A 23,818-nucleotide genomic window follows, 5' to 3' on the forward strand; every position below is an offset into this window, starting at 1 on the left:
AACAGATATTTCCCTGTGCTTCATGTCTGAGTATTTTCATTACTGTCTTAGTGTTTTCATAATTGTCTTGTGGTCTAGGTGCTGTACCGTGTGGAGGGCTTTGTAGACAAGAACAATGACCTGCTGTACAGAGACCTGTCTCAGGCCATGTACAAGGCCACCCACAGTCTGATGAGACAGCTGTTTCCTGAGGGAAACCCTGCGAAGGTCAACCTGAAGAGACCCCTCACCGCAGGCTTCCAGTTCAAGGCCTCTGTAGGGGGACTAATGAGGAACCTGCAGACCAAGAACCCCAACTACATCAGGTACAGTAAACCTAGAACCCCACCTACATCAGGTAAATTACCGTTCACTCTGAGGATCACGTATTCAAAAGGAACAGTGTTGTGATCAGAAAAAAATCTAAGATCCTTGGGGCAGTATTCTGAGATCTGTGTTAACTCTGATCAGGTCCAGTGACTACCATTGCATTTCCATGTAATAGTGTCTGACTGTCTGTCTGTTCTCCTCAGGTGCATCAAGCCCAACGATAAGAAGGCAGCCCACATCTTCACCGACTCACTGGTGTGTCACCAGGTGCGTTACCTGGGTCTGATGGAGAATGTGCGTGTGAGGAGGGCAGGCTATGCATTCCGCCAGCCCTACGAGCCCTGTCTGGAGCGGTACAAGATGCTCTGCAAGCAGACCTGGCCTCACTGGAGAGGACCCGCGAGGTATGAGCTCTGCCTTTACAGAAATACTGTAGTTATTATCTGCCTGTTGGGAATATTTTATTTACCATGTGATGATCATCGAGTAAAAATATCTACCTCTTCCTCAATCAAATCAATCTAATGTATTTATTAAGCCTTTTTACATCAGCAGTTTTCACTAAGGGCTTTTACAGTTTCCTTTCCCATGTTTAGCAGTGTTCTAACTGGATAACAATGTAGCAACAGCAGTATAGTCATTCATGGATGAATTGCCCATTCATATCCCACCATGATACAATGATGTCCACAAGCCGTTTTGGGTTGGCTACATCTGGTTGCACTGGGGTGACTATCAGTCCATCTAACAGCTCAGCAATTTCATTTACTTTGTCCAGGGCATGTTGAGGCAGATGCACCATATCTCTGCTGTGTGCCAATATCACTCTAAGTCATGTTGCATTGACTGTAAAGGTATTAGGGATGGGCACGGTTAATCGAACAGACTTTAGTATTTGGTTACCTGAGCGCACATTTTTTTGCGGGGGGAAAAAAAATTGAGGCCTATTTTAACAATGAAAAAGCTTTGTCTAAATTATCCTTGTGTCATTTTTACCTACAAGGATATACCGTGACATTTTAAATTATTAATTTAAATAACTTAATCTTTTGAATGTAGTTTTTATAAAGGTGCATACATGGCACAGATCAATGCAAAACACTCACCAGAAACCCTTTTCAGAATCAGCTCTATCATGGCGTAAATCAGCCTTTTCTTTCGCTTTTGATTTTAGCCAAACTACTGGAGAAAGGTAGTATGTCCGGCCCTGCCATATGCATTTGCATCATTCTGATTGGTCGAGAGTCAAAGCAAAGCATTTTCTATTTTTTTTTTGTTACTATCCGGATATCTTATGTCATATTTTTTTAAATTTGATTTAACCTTTATTTAACGAGTCAGTTAAGAACATTCTTATTTATATTATAAATTTGGCCTACTCCGGCCAAACCCGGACGACGCTGTGCCAATTGTGCGCCACCCTATGGGACTCCCAATCACGGCCGGATGTGATACAGCCTAGACTCGAACCAGGTACTATAGTGACGCCTCTTGCACTGAGATGCAGTGCCTTAGACCACTGTGCCACGCTTGTGCCCCAACCACTTGGGAGCCCATATCATTTGAATAGTGAAATCATTTCAAATACCTATCCCTAAAATGTATTACATCGATTCCTATCTGATGTGGATTATACACAACAGCATATTTGGTGTCTAGTTTGTGTACTCCTTATATGGTGTGTAAGTGGTTCATGAGGTTACAACATGTTTTCCTCCCACATGTTTCTTCAGATGTAGACTGTTATCGTCTTAGAATGGCATTCTTGCCGCCTGTGTTCTCTCTGCCTTATCCAATCCATCTACCCTCTGTCTCTTCCTCTCCCTCGGTCTGTCTCTCCCTTTAGTCCCCTATCTTTTGTCCTTTCCTCTTCATCATACCTGTCCCCATGTTGTACCTTTAATCATGTACATGACACATGTCTAACTAGTTAAGAGAAGGGTCGTAACAGAATAGTCAAGAGCTGTACCTCTGTCTCCTTGTAGGGATGGAGTGGAGGTGCTGCTGACAGACTGTTCTGTTCCAGCTGAGGAGTTTGCCTACGGACGCTCCAAAATCTTCATCAGGAACCCCAGAACGGTAGCATGACATGATATAACATGATATTGCAGAGACACACCCAGTTGATCTGGACCCTCTTACTGTGTTGGATAGTATTAATAGTACTACATGATTGTTTAAATAAAAAATAAAAAATTATAACATAAGTCACATCCTTGGCGGTAACCCTTAACCTTGGAAAGGGCAGCATGCTCTGTACCTGGCATTTGTCCAGTTTAATTAGTACAGAAGATGTAGCCATAGATCATAAATGTGAGGAGACTGATGTATTCATGTACAGATAGACTAATGCCAGAATCCAGTTGGCTGATGCTCTCATGTTTGACCTGAGTTAAAAGGCTTCTAGAAGAAGGAAGTCATGCCCCTCTCTACTAATTACGACGCTTAACCAACATTATGGAACATTCTGAGAACACATGGCTTCACTTATCCATTATACAGCGGCTCAGATAGGAGCATGTGGGAAAAAAAGGAACATTTAGGCCGAGTCTCCATAGCATCATGGGCTTTTAGAAACTGCAGTGGTGGGTGGAACAACATACTCTTTAGTCAGTCCAGGAGCCAGCCTAAACAAAGCCTGATCTCAAAGGGGTTTGTCCTTATCTTTGATCTACTGAACCACCTTACCAGATTAGCTAGGCATCTCCATCTCTCAGCTGTACAGTGAAGGTTCAGTCAGGCTGGTGGTAGGGTGGGATCTAGTCTAGGTCACTGAACTCCCATCCCCGAGATCTGTCTGAGGTGGAGGGAATGTTTGGGCACATATAGAAGCCCCTTATCAATCTCAAGATCTTGTGCCGCTTCCAAAACCACACAATATTGTTCCAAAATGGCATCCTGTCTCATTGAACATGTCCGCTCATTCCTAAATTGTACAGACTATGCTGGCGTCCCTAGTATCATAGTACATGTTGATGTTCCTATCACCCTATTGATGCCCACACTCTTCCTGTGTCCCCAGCTGTTCACCCTGGAGGAGAGGAGAAGGGCGTGTCTGGAGGACCTGGCCACCCTGATCCAGAAGATCTACCGGGGGTGGAAGTGTCGTACTCACTTCCTCCTGCTGAAGAAAAGCCAGGTGGTGGTAGCAGCCTGGTACCGCAGATATGCAGTGAGTTAGCTTGTCTCAACTATGGACATGCAGGCACACACAACTTCAACTTTCCCAAAGTCCCCAGGTTTTCCAGAAATTTTCGTTTGGATGATTCTCAGAATCAGTAGGGGAAAGGCAGGAAGAGAATCATGATTCCTCTCCTATTCATTTCTGGAGCTGTTGTACAGGTGTAGGTTCTTCATTTAACCAGTTTCTCACAGCAGGAAAATAACACTGCAGTAACAGGAAATGTGAATTATTGTGTGGATCATAATTAATGGACATTTTTATGTGGGTTGATACATTTCTACTTAGGACAAATTAAGTCTGCATTTTAAGTGGAAATTACAAACTTTAGAAGCCTTTTTAAAACTTGAATACACTACAAGTTTACATTTCCTACTATTCAGGAAATGTCATGCAACAGGGCGGTCAAATTAAGTTCCCACATCTGTATTATGCTAGCTATAGATTTTAGATTACTGAAGTTCAAATTTACTTGTCTATTGAGCTCAGTGTTTTTTGCCTTGTCCTGTTTCAGCAACAAAAGAAATATGAGAAGATCAAGAGCGCTACACTAGTGATGCAGTCCTTCACCAGAGGGTGGAAGGTATGTCTATGTCAGCATGCTAGTCAAACACTATAAGAATGCATATTTTTCTTTTATAAAGGTATGTTTTTAAACAAATTGTTTTTCTCCAGGCCCGCAAGATCTTGCGACAGCTGAAATACGAGAAGAGATGCAAGGAGGCCGTGACTACCATTGCAGCGTACTGGCACGGGACTCAGGTACTGGCTCAAACACTACCTAATGGCAACATAACAATTAGACAATGTAAAGATGTGTAGAATGAAGATATTGGGAAGAAAATTGATGGACTACTGATTATGGGCATCCACTGACTTTTTGCTTTTACAAGATTTGTCTGTGACAGAGCCAGGTAGGGAAATACAGTATTTTAAGACATGGCTCTGCTCAGGTCTCCCAGCTATACTAAAAGCTAAACTCGAGCAATTCCACAGCTTTTTCCCCTCTAGTCATCTTCTGCTGGCTGATCTTATGACCGCTGCTTTTTATCACTATTTTTCACTCTCTTCCCCCTCTAATTCTTCCCTCATCTCACTCTTCCCTCCCTGCTCCCTCTATCCTTCCACCCTCCTGGCCACCCCCAGGCCCGGATGGAGCTGCGGCGCCTAAAGACGGAGGCACGGAATAAGCATGCCGTGTCTGTCATATGGGCATACTGGCAGGGGACCAAGGTATTTAAGTCTGCTGCCATCGTGTTTTGCCGTCCCAGCTGTCCGTCATCCCCCATGTCCCGCCCCTCCCCTTGAAACTGACATGGCTCCTCCTCATCCCTCTGTTGTCCCATGGTCCACTAATGTTGCCCCTTGTCTACCATTGTTTGTAACTCATGTTTTATTTTCCCTTTATTAGGTGTCATTTTGGAGGTTGTTGAAAGGGTTACCCAGTAACATATTTTTACCCATTTAAACTAGAGGTCGACCGATTTTATGATTTTTCAACGCCAGTACCGATTTATTGGTGGACCCCAAAAAAAACGATACAGATTAATCGGACGATTTTTATATATATATTTGTAATAATGACAATTACAAAAATACTGAATGAACAATGAACCCTTTTATTTTAACTTAATATAATACATAAATAAATTATATATAGTCTCAAATAAATGATGAAAGTTGTCCAATTTGGTTTAAATAATGCAAAAAGAGTGTTGGAGAAGAAAGTACAAGTGCAATATGTGCCATGTAAAAAAGCTAACTTTTAAGTTCCTTGCTCAGAACATGAGAACATATGAAAGCTGGTGGTTCAATATTCCGAGTTCTTTAATATTCCCAGTTAAGAAGTTTTAGGTTGTAGTTACTATAGGAATAATGACACGTCGACTATTTAATTTACCTTTGACTATAGGATGTTCTTATAGGCACTTTAGTATTGCCAGACTATTCTCGGGAGTTGATAGGCTTGAAGTCATAAACAGCACTGTGCTTCAAGCATTGCTAAGAGCTGCTGGCAAATGCAGTAAAGTGCTGTTTGAATGAATGCTTACGAGCCTGCTGCTGCCACCGCTCAGTCAGACTGCTCTATCAAATATCAAATCATAGACTTAATTATAATAAACACACAGAAATGCGAGCCTTTAGTCTTTTAATATGGTCAAATCCGGAAACTATCATTTCAAAAACAAAACGTTTATTTCAGTGAAATACGGAACCATTCCGTATTTTGTCAAACGGGTGGCAACCCTAATTCTAAATATTTCTGTTGCATTGCACAACCTTCAATGTTATGTCATAATTATGTAATATTCTGTCAAATTAATTATGGTCTTTGTTAGGAAGAAACACAGCTCGCAACAGGCCAGGCGGCCCAAACTGTTGCATATACCCTGACTCTGTTTGCACTGAACGCAAGGGATGTGACCCAATTTCCCTAGTTAATATTGCCTGCTAATATACATTTATTTTAACTAAATATGCAGTTTTAAAGAAATATACTTGTGTGTTGATTTTAAGAAAGGCATTGATGTTTATGGGTAGGTACATTTGTGCAACAAATGTGCTTTTTTTGCAAATGCGCTTTTGTTAAATCATCACCCATTTGGCAAAGTTGAAGTAGGCTGTGATTCGATGATAAATTAACAGGCACTGCATTGATTATGTGCAACGCAGGACACGCTAGTTAACCTAGTAATATCAAAAACTATGTGTAGGTAACGTTTTTTATAAGATAAGTTTAATGCTAGCTAGCAACTTACCTTGGCTCATTGCAGCCACAAGGTCCTTTTGATACTGCACTCGTGTAACAGGTGGTCAGCCTGCCACGCAGTTTCCTCGATTGCAATATAATCGGCATCCAAAAAGGCTGATTACCGATTGTTATGAAATCTTGATATCGGCCCTGCCTATTAATCGGTCAACCTCTACTTTAAACTATTAACCTCTCTGTGCTAGCAGCCTCTGTTTTTTTTTACTGCAATGGAACCTTCCTTACTTCCTTCCCTTAGGAACAACAGAAAGTGCCACCACCCACTATTGTCTTGGTCTGTTGTTTTCTTGATGAAGTTTGTCATTGCATTCCGCTGTAATCTCTTACTATGTGAGAGACTTGATGTACAGTAGGCTGCATTAGATAATCAAAATGGGTATCATGTGTTCACTTTGATGCATTAGTTCTGAGAATAGACCATGCTGAGATTGGACTGTATTCTATCTGCTAGATATCACAATAGAGAGCCACCGTTCATAACCTAGGCCCTTATCAACATGGCACCTATGCTACCAATCGCACTTTATCAATTTAGCGTGACATTCTTTGCTTTAGAGGCCACATATAATCCTATAAAACGGTCCATGCACAACATGTCATATTTGATGGGCCTTTAACCACGGGATGCAGTCAACTGATGACACAATACTGCTTTCTTTGGAAGACCTCTGACACTATTTTGTATCTCAGCAACATCTTATCTAAAGGCTTTATGGACAAACTGACCAGATAATCATCAAATGCCTTTTATTGACACATTTATCAAGTCTGTTACATGACCGACACACTCGACTAATTGGCCCATCAAATTGGTAGATCTCGTGTCTTATCCTGGGAAAAGCCCACAATACTTCCACTGAATCAGAGTGGCGTCAGTAATTTATGTGAGCTGTTCTACTAAAACAGACCATGCCAAGTTCTAATGTGTTATCAAATAGCCATACACAGTTGTCACAAAGTTTTCATCAATATATTTGATATTAGATACAATTAACTTCTGTCTACATCAGGGAAACCTGGACTTTGTGCTAATTCCTATCACTCAGTCATAAGCTCTAAAGAGTAGTTAATGTTATCCTTCATTGCCTTAATCTTTCTGCTACTTCATTGTGGGCTAGGCTACACATTCTGTCTGCTTCTTATTGCTACCAACACCCATCCCAACGGGTATATTCTTTCCAAAACACAAACCATAAACCCCACCACTTCCCCAGGCTCGGCGAGAACTGCGGTTTCTAAAGAAGGAGGCGCGAGAAAAGCACGCTGTGTCTGTCATTTGGGCTGGCTGGCAGGGGACCAAGGTATTTGGAAAGCAGCCTGTCGTCGGCAATATCCATCCATATCCCGCCGCTCACCTGCCATTTCCCCATTTCGCCATCAATAAACCCAGACCGATGCCAGACCCCTGCATTAGCTAAACAGACCCCGAAAGGTCTCTAGCTATCCTCCCCATTACCACCACCCATCCTGTCTATATTGCATGAAAAGGTGCCATACAAACCCTCATCCTATGTCCCATCGCATGCCTAAACAGAATTGAAATGGGGGGGAAAGTCACCTAACCTACTGGAATGGAACAAGTCCCCTAAGCCCCCCTTCTGGCTCTCTCAGCCCAACTAGGTGCTGTTAGCTAACCTTGAATGGTTTAATGGAAAAGATCTAGAAATAGATGGTTGGAGGTCTGGTGACCCTTGGCTCTGGTAGATAATGGACAGGCCTAGGCACGAGGGATGGATGGGGGAGGGGTGTGGTAAAGATAGTCACTTAAGCCTCTTTGCTATGCAGCCTGATGGATTATAGCTGATCCAGACTCAAATCGGGGGAGGAGGGGCATCACACACACACACACAGTTTCTGGAACCTTGAATAGACCCTGTGCCTGCCCTACCCCAAACCACCAACACACTCAGCTATCCTGGCATTGATTTCTCCTCCTTTGTTATCAAAGGTCAGGATGTTTGGGGATGTGGTGTTTCTATTCCTCCCTGAGGCCCAAGCCTCACCTTTTGCATGCTGTGACTCTTTGCTTGCTGATTCCTTGAGGCTTGCAGTGATTCATTTGTTTTCAGTGTGCAGTGTATGGAACCTTGGAGAAACCTGCTGACTGACTAGTGAACTTTGAACTTTGTACTTTGCTCATGCCCAACACAGCCATCTGTTTCAATCAAAAAAGTTATTGCTAATATAGATGTACAGTACATAGACATTTAATAATACTGTTGTCTATTTCATGATAATTGCATTCTTCCCATAGTGGGTTAAATTATCTTCAGGCTCTTAACTAGACCGGGCTCTTGTGTGATGTGTGTTCCCACACAAGGCAGCATCTCCTCTTCCATATCAGTCTCTTATTATTCCCATATTTTAACAATTTTCTTCCCACTCGTTCCTTCCTTCTTCCTGACAGGCACGCAGGGAGCTAAGGTGCCTGAAGGAGGAGGCCAGGCGTAAGCACGCCGTCGCCGTCATTTGGGCCTACTGGCGGGGACTCCAGGTATACCTGCCCTCTGCCCAGCCACTCCCTCCTACCCTCCAGCCACTCCCTCCTACCCTCCAGCCACTCCCTCCTACCCTCCAGCCACTCCCTCCTACCCTCCAGCCACTCCCTCCAGCCACTCCCTCCTACCTTCCAGCCACTACTTCCTACCTTCCAGCCACTACTTTCTAACTTCCAGCCACTCCCGCCTACCCTCCAGCCACACCCTGCCCTGCCTAGCCTCTCCTTCTTCTCCTTCTTCCTCTTTGTCTGATGCTATATCTACTCCATTATCGCTTCCTTTTCACCAGTATTATTGTAGTCTGAGTGACCCCAATCCTCTCATTAATTGACTGCACAATGTGCACGTCACCTTTGCACATCACAGAGCAGCTCTCCGAACCTGTTAACGATTAACTGACTCCAATCAGTGTGTTTTAAATCTCATTTCAGCAAAACCATTTGGGAGAAAATCCCATTTATGATTAAAGTTGAGTTGAGTGCTCAACAGTTTAGATATAATATTTCATGACTTTGTACGTTGGGTGCATTGTTTAACTAACCACATCTGCCTGTTCTAGTGCAGGGTTCTCCAACCTTCCTTACTGTAGATTTCTTCTACAACCCTTGATAAGATTCATTGGTTTAATTAAAACTGGGGTTGGAGTGAAAACCTACAGGAGGACATCTCCCCAGGAATAGTGTTGGATAGCCCTGTTCTAGTGTCATGTCAATCAGTGTTGTTGTGATGTCATGCCTCAAATCAGATCACTATGGTGATGATCATCAGTTGTCTCCTTGTTTATAGGTTCGCCGGGAGTACAGGAAGTTCTTTAGGGCCAACGCTGGCAAGAAGATATACTGCTTTATCATCCAGAGAATCGTAAGTGGGAGCGTGAATGTAAGCTGGTTCGAGTTGGTAAGATGACACAGATCTGGGACCAGGCTAGCATGAAGAAGCTGTCCATCCCTTTTAAGCACTGATGGACAGTGTTAGTTTGAATCACTAAGGGGATGTTTTCCCAGACACAGATTAAGCCTAGTCCTGCATTAAAAAGTCATTTATATGGAGAATCTCCATTGAACATGTTTCCCGGACAAGGCTTAATCTTTGCCCGGGAAACCAGTTCTATATGTTCCTGAATTTTAACAGTAATCCAAGTCTGAATGGAAGGTATTGAATATATGCCGGTCTACCTTCAGATGCAGAAGTACTTCCTGGGTCTGAAGACTACCGTGCCCTCCATGTCACCCATAGACAACACCTGGTCGGCCCAGCCTTACAGCTTCCTGGAGGGAGCTCACACTGAGCTCAGGAGGATCTTCCACCTCTGGAGGGTCAGTTAGTTATTACCTTTGGCAGTTCTTTCAAGTGGTCATCACAGATCCTACAGGTTATTATAAGAGTCAAATAGTATATGACACTACCCAGCGTGCAAATCTGGTCAATATGATGCCATTATAACCAGATTACAACCTGGTTGTAAACTGGTTGTACGGATGTATAACCAGTGTTGCACTCTGGCTTTATAGTTTACAGTACGGGGGACATCAATATAACAAACTTCCCAGTGAAATATGTGTATTTTGAATGATCAGTGCAAGAAGCACCGGGGCCAGTTCACAGAGGAGAAGAAGGCTGTGTACGAGGAGAAACTGGAGGCCAGTGAGATATTCAAGAACAAAAAGGCTCTGTACCCCAGCAGGTATATCATATCATCATTTTTGATTAATACATTACATCATGTTTGATGTAAAGCTAAAGTTGTAAGCTAATGTTCCAAGCAGTGAATCTGGCAAACGAAATCCTCTGAGTATAGTCTATGCATTGTTGCGGGTTCCTCTCTGTTGTGTCCTTCGGTCCATGGAAAGTGCTATATAAAATGCATGCATTATTATTGTTTCAGCGTGAGCCAGCCTTTCAAAGGAGACTATCTAGAGATCCATAAGAACCCTAAGTACCAGAAGCTGAACAGTGCTGTGGAGGAGAAGGTGCTACTGGCTGACGTGGTGAACAAGATAAACCGGGCCAACGGCAAGGCAAGTACCTTTCTCAAAATGACCTTACCTCAGCAAAACCAGATCGACAAGTACATTACATCTGCAAAATCAGATCGACAAATTCAATACTGAGGCCAATGATGACTTTAAAACAGAGTTTAATGGCTGTGATAGGAGAAAACAGAGGATGGCTCAACAACATGGAAGTTACTCCACAATACTAGCAGAGTGAAAGGAAGGAAGCCTGTACAGAATAAAAATATTCTAAAACATGCATCCTGTTTGCAACAAGGCAATAAACTAAACTAATACTGCAAATAAACTCAGAAAAAAAAGAAACGTCCCCTTTTCAGGACAAAGTCTTTCAAAGAGAATTCGTAAAAATCCAAGTTACTTCACAGATCCTCATTTTAAAGGGTTTAAAACACAGTTTCCCATTCTTGTTCAATGAACCATCAACTATTAATGAACATGCACCTGTGGAACGGTCGTTAAGACACTAACAGCTTACAGACGGTAGGCAATTAAGGTCACAGTTATGGAAATTTAGGCCACTAAAGAGGCCTTTCTACTGACTCTGAAAAACACAAAGAAAGATGCCCAGGGTCCCTGCTCATCTGCGTGAACATACCTTAGGCATGCTGCAAGGAGGCATGAGGACTGCAGATGTGGCCAGGGCAAAAAATTGCAATGTCCGTACTGAGATGCCTAAGACTGCGCTACAGGAACACAGAACAGACAGTTGATCGTCCTTGCAGTGGCAGACCACGTGTAACAACATCTGCACAGGATCGGTACATCCAAACATCACACACGCGGGACAGGTACAGGATGGCAACAACAACTGCCGGAGTTACACCAGAAACGCACAGTCTCTCAATCAGTGCTCAGACTGTCAGCAATAGGCTGAGCGAGGCTGGACTGAGGGCTTGTAAGCCTGTTGTAAGGCAGGTCCTCACCAGACATCACCGGCAACAACGTCACCTATGAGCACGAACCCACCGTTGCTGGACCAGACAGGATTGGCAAAAAATACTCTTCACTGACGAGTCGTGGTTTTGTTTCAACAAGGGTGATACCCGGATTCATGTTTATCGTTGAAGGAATGAGCGTTACACTGAGGCCTGTACTCTGGAGAGGGATCAATTTGGAGGTGGAGGGTCCGTTATGTTCTGGGACGGTGTCACAGCATCATTGGACTGAGCTTGTTGTCATTCTCAACGCTGTCCGTTACAGGGAAGACATCATGTGGTACCCTTCCTGCAGGCTCATCCTTACATGACCCTCCAGCCTGACAATGCCACCAGCCATACTGCTCGTTCTGTGCGTGATTTCCTGCAAGACAGGAATGTCAGTGTTCTGCCAAGGCCAGCAAAGAGCCCAGATCTCAATCCCATTTAGCACGTCTGGGACCTGTTGGATCGGAGGGTGGAGGTTAAGGCCATTCCCCCCAGAAATGTCCAGGAACTTGCATGTGCCTTGGTGGAAGAGTAGGGTAACCTCTCACAGGAAGAACTGGCAAACCTGGTGCAGTCCATGAGGAGGAGATGCACTGCAGTACTTAATTCAGCTGGTGGCACATCAGATACTGACTGTTACATTTGATTTTGACCCCCCCTCCTCTTTGTTCAGGGACACATTATTCAGTTTCTGTGTAACTTGATCAGATTGTCTTAGTTGTTGAATCTTGTTATATTCATACAAATATTTGCACATGTTAAGTTTGTTGAAAAAAATCGCAATGAGAGGACATTTCTTTTTTTGCTGAGTTTACATGTGGAAATATGAAGTTTTGGATTTGCCCCAAACATAACACATTACTGAGTACAGCTCTCTCTATTTTCAAGTATAATGGTGGCTGCATCATGTTATGGGTATGCTTGTAATCATTAACTACTGTGGAGTTTTTCGAGATGAAAAATAAAGTGAGTGGAGCTAATCAGAGTCAAAATCCCAGAGTCAAATCTGGTTATCTACTTTCCACAAGCCACTAGGAAATGAAGTCCCCTTTCAGCAGGACAATAACCTTAAACACAAGGCCAAAACTACACTGGAGTTGCTTACCATCAGTGAATGTTTTTGGCCGAGTTACAGTTTAGACTTCAATCTACTTGAAAATCTATGGCAAGACCTGAAAATGGTTGTCCAGCAATGATCAACAACCAATTTGACGGAGCTTTAACTTCTTGCGTCGAGCAATCCCGTATCCGGGAGCGTAATCATAGCCTCAAGCTCATTACCAAAACGCAACGTTAACTATTCATGAAAATCGCAAATTAAATAAATATATTGGCTCACAAGCTTAGCCTTTTGTTAACAACACTGTCATCTCAGATTTTCAAAATATGCTTTTCAACCATAGCTACACAAGCATTTGTGTAAGAGTATTGATAGCTAGCATAGCATTAAGCCTAGCATTCAGCAGGCAACATTTTCACAAAAAAACAAGAAAAGCATTCAAATAAAATCATTTACCTTTGAAGAACTTTGGATGTTTTCAATGAGGAGACTCTCAGTTAGATAGCAAATGTTCAGTTTTTCCAAAAAGATTATTTGTGTAGGAAAAATCGCTCCGTTTTGTTCATCACGTTTGGTTAAGAAAAAAAAACACCAAACCTTTTTCCAAATTAACTCCATAATATCGACAGAAACATGGCAAACATTGTTTAGAATCAATCCTCAAGGAGTTTTTCACATATCTATTCGATGATAAATCATTCATGGCAGTTGCCTTTCTCCTCTGAACCAAATGGAAAAATGCACGCAGCTGGAGATAATAATGCACAATAATTTCGACGGAGGACACCAAGCGGACACCTGGTAAATGTAGTCTCTTATGGTCAATCTTCCAATGATATGCCTACAAATACGTCACAATGCTGCAGACACCTTGGGGAAATGACAGAAAGTGTAGGCTCATTCCTTGCGCATTCACAGCCATATAAGGAGACATTGGAACACAGCGCATTCAAAATCTGGGGCACTTCTTGTATGAAATTTCATCTTGGTTTCGCCTGTAGCATTAGTTCTGTGGCACTCACAGACAATATCTTTGCAGTTTTGGAAACGTCAGTGTTTTCTTTCCAAAGCTGTCAATTATATGCATAGTCGAGCATCTTTTCGTGACAAAATATCTTGTTTAAAACGGGAACGTTTTTTTATCCAAAAATTAAAAGAGCTCCCCCTATATCGAAGAAGTTAAGAATTGAAAAGTATAATGGGCAAATGTTGCTCAATCCAGGTGTGGAAAGCTCTTAGAAACTTGCCCATTAAGACTCAGAGCTGTAACTGCTGTCAAAGGGGCTTTTACAAAGTATTAACTTGTGTGGAAACGTATGGAAATTAGATCTTTCTATATTTTTTTCAAATGCAAACATTTCTAAAAACATGTTTTCACGTTGCCATTAATATGAGGTATTGTGTGTAGATTGGTGAGAGAGAAAAATCTGTTTATTCCATTTTGAATTACGGCTGTAATACAATGTAGAATAAGTCAAGGGGTATGAATGCTTTCCGGGGGCACTGCATGTGTATATACTGTATTCTAGCCATGACTACTGCTGTACAAACAGTACATTTGCTATTCAATTACTGTCTATGCACAATATTCATAAACACACTACACTCAGTGGCCCGTTTATTAGGTTCTCCACCCCATTAATGAAAATGGCTTGCTCCTACACACAGTGAGTCATGTGGCCGTGGCTTGCTATATGAAGCAGGCAGACCGACGTCGAGGCATTAAATTACTGTTTTATTGAACGTGGGCAAAATGAGTGACCTATGCGACTTTGAGAGTGGTATGATCATCGGTGCCAGGCGCGGCAGATCCAGTATCTCCGAAACTGCTGGCATCCTTGGCTTTTCATGCACAACAGTGTCTACAGAGAATGGTGCGACAAATAAAAAGTTCAGTCAGCGGCCATCCTGTGGGCGAAAACAACTCATTAATGAGAGGTTGAAGGAGAATGGCAAGAATCATACAAGGTAACAGCCAAATAATGGCGCAGAATGGCATCTTGGAACTTATAACTCATCAGTACATGTCAAGGATGGGCTATTGTAGCAGACGACCACTCCGGGTTCCACTCCTATCAGCTAAAAGCGAGAAGAAACGGCTCCAGTGACCACACGATCACCAACACTGGACAATTAAGGAGTAGAAAAACATCACCTGGTCCGATGAATCCCAGTTCCTATTGCGTCATGCTGATGGCAGAATCAGGATTTGGCGTAAGCAGCATGAGTCCATGGCCCCATCTAGCCTGGTGTAAATGGTACAGGCTGGTGGTGTAATGGTGTGGGGTTTGTTTTCCTGGCACACACTAGCTCCCTTGATACCAATTGAGTAATGTTTGAACGCCACACCATGTAGAATCCATGCCCCAAGGAATTCTGCCTGTTCTGGAGGCAAAGTGGGGTCCGACCTAATAATAGATGGGTGTACATAATAAACTGGCCACTGAGTGTATATTTATATTCTGGACTCATTGCTCATTCTGTTGTGTCGTAGCCCTTACACTCATACCCATATACGGGTTGCCAATTACAGATTTGGAAACTGGTGAGTGCATAAATTGGAATGCAATGACTGTGCAGTAAGATGCTATACGTGTCAGAGCTCAGAGTTTCTTCACAGCTCTGTATGGGTTTCAACTGACAGCCATTCTGAACTTGAATGCTGTGCATGACAAATAGAAAACAACTACAAGTCTGCTTGCTCTAGTTCTGCAACAGCACAGCTAGGAGAGCTCAAAAAAGCAACCTATAGTTGTATGACTCAAAGAAGAGTCTTCAAGTGCATTGAAATTACTTTGGAACTGTGCACACTTTGTAGAGTTGTGTGGCCACTTGGAAACACCAGTTAGTTATCTCACTTAAACCATTGTCATTGTTGTCTTATGTTGCACCTACCCCAAATTTTTCATGTTACTGAATGCATTTTGTGATTTCATTATCAACAAGTGCATTGAGTACAGGTTGCCTGGTTAAATAAAGGTTAAAAAATAATAATAATAAATAATAAAAAAACAGTGCAGTGCAAGAAGAGTTAAGAAAATATTTACCAAGTAGACTAAAGTAAAAAAAATAATAAAAAGTAACACAATTACATAACAATAACGAGGCTATATACAGTGGGTACCAGCACCGAGTCAGTGTGCGGGGGTACAGGTTCGAGGCAATTTGTACATGTAGGTAGGTGTGAAGTGACTATGCATAGATAATAAACAGTGATTAGCAGCGGTGTACAAAACAAATGGGAGGAGGGGGTCAATGTAATAATCCGGTGGCCATTTTATTAATTGTTCAGCAGTCTTATGGCTTGGGGGTAGAAGGTATTAAGGAGCCTTTTGGTCCTAGACTTGGCGCTCCGGTAATTTTTTGGATTGCTGTGTTGTGGGCGCTAGAGACATAAGCATTTCACTGCAGCTGCGATAACCGTATTACCGCCACACCGGCTGTCATGAAGGCAGTCAAATTACACATGACCATTTAGTCACGGTAATTAGGCTTCTCCAAGCGCTGGTGCTGGTCATTAGTAGCTTACCAAACTTGCTAACTACCTAGTACTCGGCACTCTATTGTCCCTATAATCACTCTGACATCAATGCAAATGTATTCGAAAATCTAATCATATGTTGAACAACATTTTCTATATGCTATGCAATTGCGGGAGAAAACCAAGTGATGGCTGTTAAGAAAATAAATAAAAAGATCCCATCAGCTTTCTATAGTCTTTCTATAGTCTTTCTATAGTCTATGCCTACTATATTTTTCTCAACATTCCTAATTTTAAACACATTGCTTATATTTACAGCAGGAGTATTGCCTACCTGGCTGGCATGAAAATGAACCACTGGGAAAAGTGTCCTCCATTCGCTATTTAAGTGCATAGAGTAGGTATTTTCCCCCGCTGCCCCTGTTTCAATACAAGTGCATAATACTGGTTCATTTCTAAATCAAAATAAATACCACATATATTATTTGGTATCTGTAAAGACCAGATTAAATCAAGAATAGTTTGATGGGTGAAAATATTAGCTTATCACTTGTGAATTATATATTGTCACTTGTGAATGATGCCCAGCATAAGAAACTATGCCTTGTTTTTGTACTTTTTCAAATCATAGTCACACACCTCATGTAGCCTGGCCCCATAGGCCTATGTTTTACTAATGTTTAACTAAAGTGGCCAAAAAAAAGTCTTTAAAATGTAAAGACATTAATCCACTTTACAAGGGGTGTAGAGCCTAACCGATATACATAAACAGCACATGAGTTTCAACTTTGGGGAAGAACATTTTCACCATAAAAATGCACCTTTTATAATTAAAGCATTTACATGCATAATTGCATTTGTGGTCACTTTTGATAATGGTGTTTTCCTGCTAATAGAACATTTGCTCTTATAGCCTAGTACCATGTGTGCATTGCTGCGCCTATAATGTGAAGAAATAGCCTAATAGTTGACCAACATTTTAAGCTGAAGGTTGTGATCTGTTGCGTCAGCCACATTGCATAAACATGGTTTTTGATGCAAGTGGTTGTATTCATTTGAGATCGATTTCATCTCATAACTGTCGCAGACTGTTTGGAATATATCTTTCTGGCACAAAATGGGATAGATCAACTTTTTTACTATGGGGGTTGTAGATTGACATAGGCTAGTGCTTTTGTTGTTCGTTAGGCCTACTCATCTGTTTGGCTGACAAAAGGTAAATGCGGACAGTTCTTCCAATGTCTTCAATATGCGCCTTGGAATTGTACAAGGGCCACACGTAAGTTGTATGTCTGTCTTCACTTTTAAGTGCTTGTCAGGTTGTGAATGAGAGACTATTGGAGTTTGTACAGCCTGCGCAAAAAACAAGCAGCGCTCATGCCTTTTCAAGCAACTTTTTTTCAAATCATCATTAACCTTTATTTAACGAGGCAAGTCAGTTAAGAACAAATTCTTATTTACAATGACGGCCTACACTGGCCAAACCCGGACGACGCTGGGCCAATTGTGCCACCGCCCTATGGGACTCCTAATCACGGCCGGTTGTGATACAGCCTGGATGCAGCCTTGTAATGTATTGAAAATCAAAATATTGCCTGAAGTTTGTAGAACAACTAAAGTTGTTCTACAATAACTCTAAATTAAGCATAATGGGGTACCTATTTCTTTGTTAACCGCTCTAAACAGAATAGTGTGGACTCCTTCAAATCGTTTGGAGGAAATATTTATATTTTATTCAGCTTTGTTCAATTGTATTCTTCATACTAATAAAATAATATAAAATAATGCCACGGAATTATAAGTACATCTTGTCTACTAAATTAACGAATGTAGCCCACAGCCATTTGGCATAGCCATATCAGGACCTAACATAAGGACAAGTCCGAGTATGCTATTATTTTCTACTAAAATAGACATTTTCTTCAAATCATGCTTCTTTAGACCTAAAATAAATAATGGATTTATTGTGACGGTGTAGGCTATATTATATGGATGCATTAGACCTTTTAAATTGGCTTGCATGTGTGGAACTCAGGAGATGCTAAATGTGTTTATGTTAATTAATGATAAATTACTGTGAGACCGACCAGTTATTTGCTTAACAATCACCGGCTGACAATTTTGTGACCACTACAGCCCAAGGGCACACGTATTTTGTGGCCAATAAACATTGATTTGATTTTACCTTGCCTCAGAAAAATCTGTCACCTTTGCCTGAAGCCTGAGGGGGTCAACAGTCTGACAGGCCTGAACAGGACCTTATTACAGTTCATATGGCCCAAACTCATCAGTCAATTCTATATTTTAAGAGGATTTCTGTAGCTATACTTTACAGTAGGAAAACATATGTTTTACAGATACAGCCTACCTATTGTTTTATACCACTATCACCAAGAATAAATGCTATTTTTATGATAAAGGTGTTTATAGGTTTTAGTTATTACTTTATTATGATTTTACCATGCATTTTCTTGGTAAATAACCATTTCTGTACCGTAAAATAAAGTGTTGTCAAATTCTTAGGGTTTTAAACCTAGCCTCTCGTTTTTACAGGGGTCACCAAGGCTCTTCTTGCTGACCAAAAACAACTTTGTCTTAGCTGACCAGAAGACAGGCCAGGTGAAGGCCAGCGTGCCGCTGCCAGACCTCACCAGCGTGTCGGTCAGCACTCAGAGTGACGGCTTCTTCGCCCTCAAGCTCAAAGAGGTGATGGAGGCAGGGAGCATTACTCCATCTGCACTGGGATGCACTTACACATGGACATCCACCTAGCTAACTAACCAGCTGGTAAAGCTGGTTGAAATGAACCTGCTTGAACCTGCTTTGCTTGCTGCATATCAACTGGTTGCAAACTGATTCTAATCAACCAGTTTTACCTGCTGTATATCTAGTTGTAATACTAAAGTTCTGTTTTTTAACTTTTAATGTAACAGTAAGGTGCTAATCATGGAAAGATTGGGTAGGCATATTAACTTTGAAATTACTAACACTCTTCTCTGTGTGTTTAACCCATAGGGCTCTGCTTCAGCTGCCAAAGGTGACTTCCTGCTAAACAGTGAGCATCTTATTGAGATCATCACCAAACTCCACCGCACATGGACCACCGCTGCAGACAAGGACCAAATCAACATTGATATCTCAGACGAGTAAGAGAGACTTTACATTGCAGTGCTGTTTTTGTTTCTCTTCGTCAAGTGTTTGCGATGTCTTGGCAACTGCTACAGTTATTATCATGTTTTCACAAACAGATCTAGGATCAGGCTAGTTAAATCCCAGGAAGTGATGTCAGAGGACGTTTCTAATCCTCCTTCCTCATTGTCTCCCTGGCAGGTTCCTCGTTCAGTTCAAGCAGGACAAGGTGTGTGTCAAGTTCATCCAGGGGGGGCCTAAGAACGGCACCAGTGCTGCCTGCAAGCGCAAGAACAACCGCCTACTGGAGGTGTCTGTGCCATCATCGCCATAGAGACGACACAACGTCACTGATAGGGTTTTCATGACAGTTCACCATCAAACCTAAATCCAGCCCCACCCCCAATGACTGTGCAATTTACACTACTTTTTGTTGTTATCTTCAGAGTCATTACATCACTGTAAAATGTAATAGTGCTGCCACTTTTGGTAGAGAGTGAAAGACTCTCAAGATCGCATGACGATAAGGTTATAAGAGAGAGAGAAAGATGATACTTTGTTTTACTTGTATTGTTTTTAAAGTTGGTGGTGGGTGAAGGAAGGAAAGAAGTGCACTCCTCTTGTCAATGGAGCATAAGATATCTCCAGTCAGATGATGATAAAGATTGTTGAGCTTGGGGGAGCTAATCTGCAGTCTTTGTGGTGTGGTATCAAAGCCATCATTGCCAAGCCGTACCCATATTCAGTGATCGCTAAAAAGGGGCAAAGAAAGAAAGTATTGACAAGTCACACCCCTGAACGAGCTTCCAGGCCATCGGATAATTTTTTCTGTTTGAGCTCTGAAATGGAAACTCTATAGACCAACGATGACCAGAAAGCTTTCAGGGTTGCTCTAAAATGTTCTCTGAAAGTAAAAAAAAAAAGTAAAAAAAATATGTTTTATTTTCACTCGGGTGAGTTAAAATGAGAAAAATATCAGGCTGAATATTGGCTGGGTTGTTTCTGTTTGTTGTGCTTTGCTGACACCTACACAGCTGACTGTACAGTGGGTGGTCAAGTAGAAGAATCAACAGTTGTCAAATGATATATCGTTAACCACTTAGTATCCATAGCAACTCCCTTCTCTGTGTGGTGCCACGACGTGTTACATGTATCAGTGTTGTCATCTAATCAGGTCTTGGACAAAGTGAAAACCAAAAAGGTGAATGGTCCCTAAATTCAGTTTATCATGAAGTAAATGCCACAAAACCTTTTTAAGGGGGACTTAATCAAGCAGGAACAAGACTTTATTTGATAACACACTACACGTGATCAATATTCATTTCCTCACTTTTCAGTTGTCCTCAAAGTACATGTCTTCTCTAAGCTTTACTCAATATACATGTATGTTCAAATAATTATTCTAAACCGTTACCTTTTTCAATGTGTAATTGAACAGTGTAGATCCATATCCTTATAAATGTCATTACGCAGACAATAATTCAGTGGTTCATTGGTTTGGTGCACAAGGACCTCCCCTATGCCCCTTATGAAGGCTTGTGATCAGTCGGATGGACAGGAAGTTGTTAGAATTGTCAGGAAGTTTCCAACCACCACAGGAAGTGAGATGGACCCCAGGGTTCCCAAGCCTACCCTATGCCCAGTTTTTAAAAGTTATTTATCTCTATTTTGCCTATGGGAAGGATGAAATGCATTGAAATTGAATTGAAGTCCCAATTCAATCACTCATCCGTTCTATTCATTCTATTTCTATGTGTTTCTACTTAGCCGATAGGCGAAATCCAAATAGATAACTTGTGAAAAACTGGGCCCAGATGACTATCCTAGATTCCCAGATTTAAGGCTGGTCAATCTTTTTAGAGCCACGCGGCTGCTATTTTTCATTTGCCCTCTTGTGTGAAATGTAAGGGAAATTCGCTATTTGCCTGGAAGGCTGCCCTAGGCTAGGCTACACCATCTGAAGCATTCCTCCTCCCTTTGGCCTGAGTGAATTAGTAAAAGGACGCAGCATGTCGACAGACGGAACACAATATTAAGTCCTACACTCTGACAGACGTTTCTCAAGCACATGCTGTTGAGAGAAACACTCACTCACTGACTATCATACACATCAGCTATACATAAGCTAAGACGTAGACCCAGCATGTAGGGGTAAATTATAGTGTCCTTATGCTTGTTTTCTTATTGCTGTGATGCAGAAATATCTATGCTGTTTTTGTCATCACAATGTAGGCAGTTAAATTTTTTGTAGCCCCATTCTGGCTAATAATAAATGCAGTGTTTTTCTTGGGACTCCCCCAGCTGTTTTTTGAGTGCATATGGGCATATAGTACATTCTTGGGAAGTTTTTTTCAGAAATCTAGCAATCACCGCTTTATTGTCTACTCTACCTGTGCACAGACTATACTTTATACACACACAAGCCAATGTCCCTGATCTTTGAAATTTGGACATCTATTATAATATGATATTCTTTATCAGGAGGTTTCGTGGGAGTTTGGACTGTTGACTTCAATGTTAAACAATTGGGTTCTCTGGTGGTGGAGGTTGTAGCTCAGCCGAACTGCACTAGATCACATTCCTATAGATCGTGCTGGGGTATTTTCATTTTAAGTTTTTGTAATTTCACAGAAAAACCAGAGGTGGACTTTGAGGAATGTTTTTTCCTTGCATGGGGAGGATGTTGTGCAAAATCGAATGATGTTTGTTGCTGTTCAGTTCTGTACAGTTTGAGATTTCAATGCAGTTTGCTACAAGGTTAATAACTCTCTCGCGCTTCTGTTTATATTTGAAGTTAAATATGAAAATAGAAACGCAAAATGATGTATGCATTCTTGTCGTGTGCCTAATGTAAGACAGAAAGAACATGGAAGTGTTTCAATACTATTCAATGTAACACATTTACAAGTAATTTTTTTTAAATAAAAAAAAATGCAATAAATACTTTGACTTTGATTGTGTTGGTTTTGAAAGAGTGGAAGCGTATGGGCAATACCACTGACAAATCTGAGTCTCCACATCACTCGAACTGGAAGAGCCCATATGGTCTGTACATGTTCATCAGTTCAGTTTAGGATCTTTCAAGACAGATGTTTTTCAGTCATCAGCATTTACCAGGCATCGTCCACTAACCATTGAGGCATACACACAAACATATTAGCTGTACATCACAGTATATCCATCACAACACTCAAGTAATAATCTTTCTGAACTCTCTAGAGCTCCTGCTATTGTGTTTTCACATCTGACCGTCCACAGTAGACCTACCATACAATACTTAAAGTGGACGGGGCATTGTAAACCCTACGGCCACTTCATCCATTAGATCAAATGACTGAGTCTGAGATGCTATTCATCAGTAGTGTATCAGATGAGCTGAGAGAGAGGCCCTTTGTCCCACCCTCTCTCTTTCAGCTCTCCTGGTACACTGATAGTAAGGGGTAGAACGGAAGGGCCTGTATGTAAGACGACCCGACCAGGCAGCTACCCAGATGTTTTCCATCACATCTGGAGAGTTGTTCTGGGTTCAATTCCGTGGCTTGGGGAGGCTGCCGGCAAGAGGCCCCTGAGGAACAGCCCTCGACAGATTGTGCACAGATAGAAATAGCCCACAATTGTGGGCTGTCCCGGTCCAAGTTCCCACCATCCTGTAGTCCTCTGGATGCTGGGAAAGGAAGGTGTGGCCTAGTATCCTGCTGAGAAGAGAACCAGCCCTCTGGGAGGGGCTAACAAGGAACAGAACAGACAAAGCATCACCTCATGTTACGTAGCAACGTGATTGACGGTGGATAAGAAATCAGAGCTCACAACATTCAAATATGATGTATGAACGCAATTGCAATCATTTGTTTGATTCATCACATTTTTCCTTACTAAAGCAGCACCTGCTTGAGTGTAAATTTGAGTTTGGTGGTCTGCACAGAGTTCCAATACTTTTTGATCTAAACACCTGCATAATATGATCACATCAGTGATGTTAATTAACATACTGTTGTGACCCTCAGGTATTTGGAGATTTCAGTTACAGAATCCTCTGGCGCCACCAAGTGGAACTTGGTACCATCTTAGATCGGCTTCCGGTATTGTGTTTCACCCTAGTGATGGGAAAGATTGATTTATCGAAAAGGTCATCCCTCTTATATCTACAGTTGAAGTCGGATTTTTACATACACCTTAGCCAAATACATTTAAACTCAGTTTTTCACAATTCCTGACATTTAATCCTAGTAAAAATGCCCTGTCCTCTCTCGGGTCATTTAGGAACACCACTTTATTTTAAGAATGTGAAATGTCAGAATAAAGGGAGAGAGAAGGATTTCTTTCATGTTTTATTTCTTTCATCACATTCCCAGTGGGTCAGAAGTTTACATACACTCAATCAATATTTGGTAACAATGCCTTTAAATTGTTTAACTTGGGTCAAATGTTTCGGGTAACCTTCCACAAGCTTCC

The 23,818-nt window shown here is 41.7% G+C and overlaps 1 protein-coding gene across 1 annotated transcript in view; it reads left to right on the top strand.

Annotated features, from left to right (window-relative positions):
* The window catches only part of LOC135547572 (unconventional myosin-Ib-like), a 146,889-nt gene extending 124,582 nt beyond the window's left edge, over window positions 1-22,307 (top strand). The window contains 16 exon segments of the mRNA XM_064976687.1: window positions 79-305; window positions 513-713; window positions 2,295-2,388; window positions 3,332-3,481; window positions 4,005-4,073; window positions 4,166-4,252; window positions 4,637-4,723; window positions 7,475-7,561; window positions 8,668-8,754; window positions 9,545-9,619; window positions 9,940-10,074; window positions 10,336-10,442; window positions 10,644-10,776; window positions 18,791-18,943; window positions 19,253-19,383; window positions 19,568-22,307. Coding sequence (XP_064832759.1) covers window positions 79-305; window positions 513-713; window positions 2,295-2,388; window positions 3,332-3,481; window positions 4,005-4,073; window positions 4,166-4,252; window positions 4,637-4,723; window positions 7,475-7,561; window positions 8,668-8,754; window positions 9,545-9,619; window positions 9,940-10,074; window positions 10,336-10,442; window positions 10,644-10,776; window positions 18,791-18,943; window positions 19,253-19,383; window positions 19,568-19,700 — 1,956 coding nt within the window. The 3' untranslated portion in view covers window positions 19,701-22,307.
* The last annotated feature ends 1,511 nt before the right edge of the window (window positions 22,308-23,818 follow it).

Source organism: Oncorhynchus masou, chromosome 10 (assembly GCF_036934945.1).
Source record: "Oncorhynchus masou masou isolate Uvic2021 chromosome 10, UVic_Omas_1.1, whole genome shotgun sequence".
Taxonomy (NCBI): Eukaryota; Metazoa; Chordata; class Actinopteri; order Salmoniformes; family Salmonidae; genus Oncorhynchus; species Oncorhynchus masou.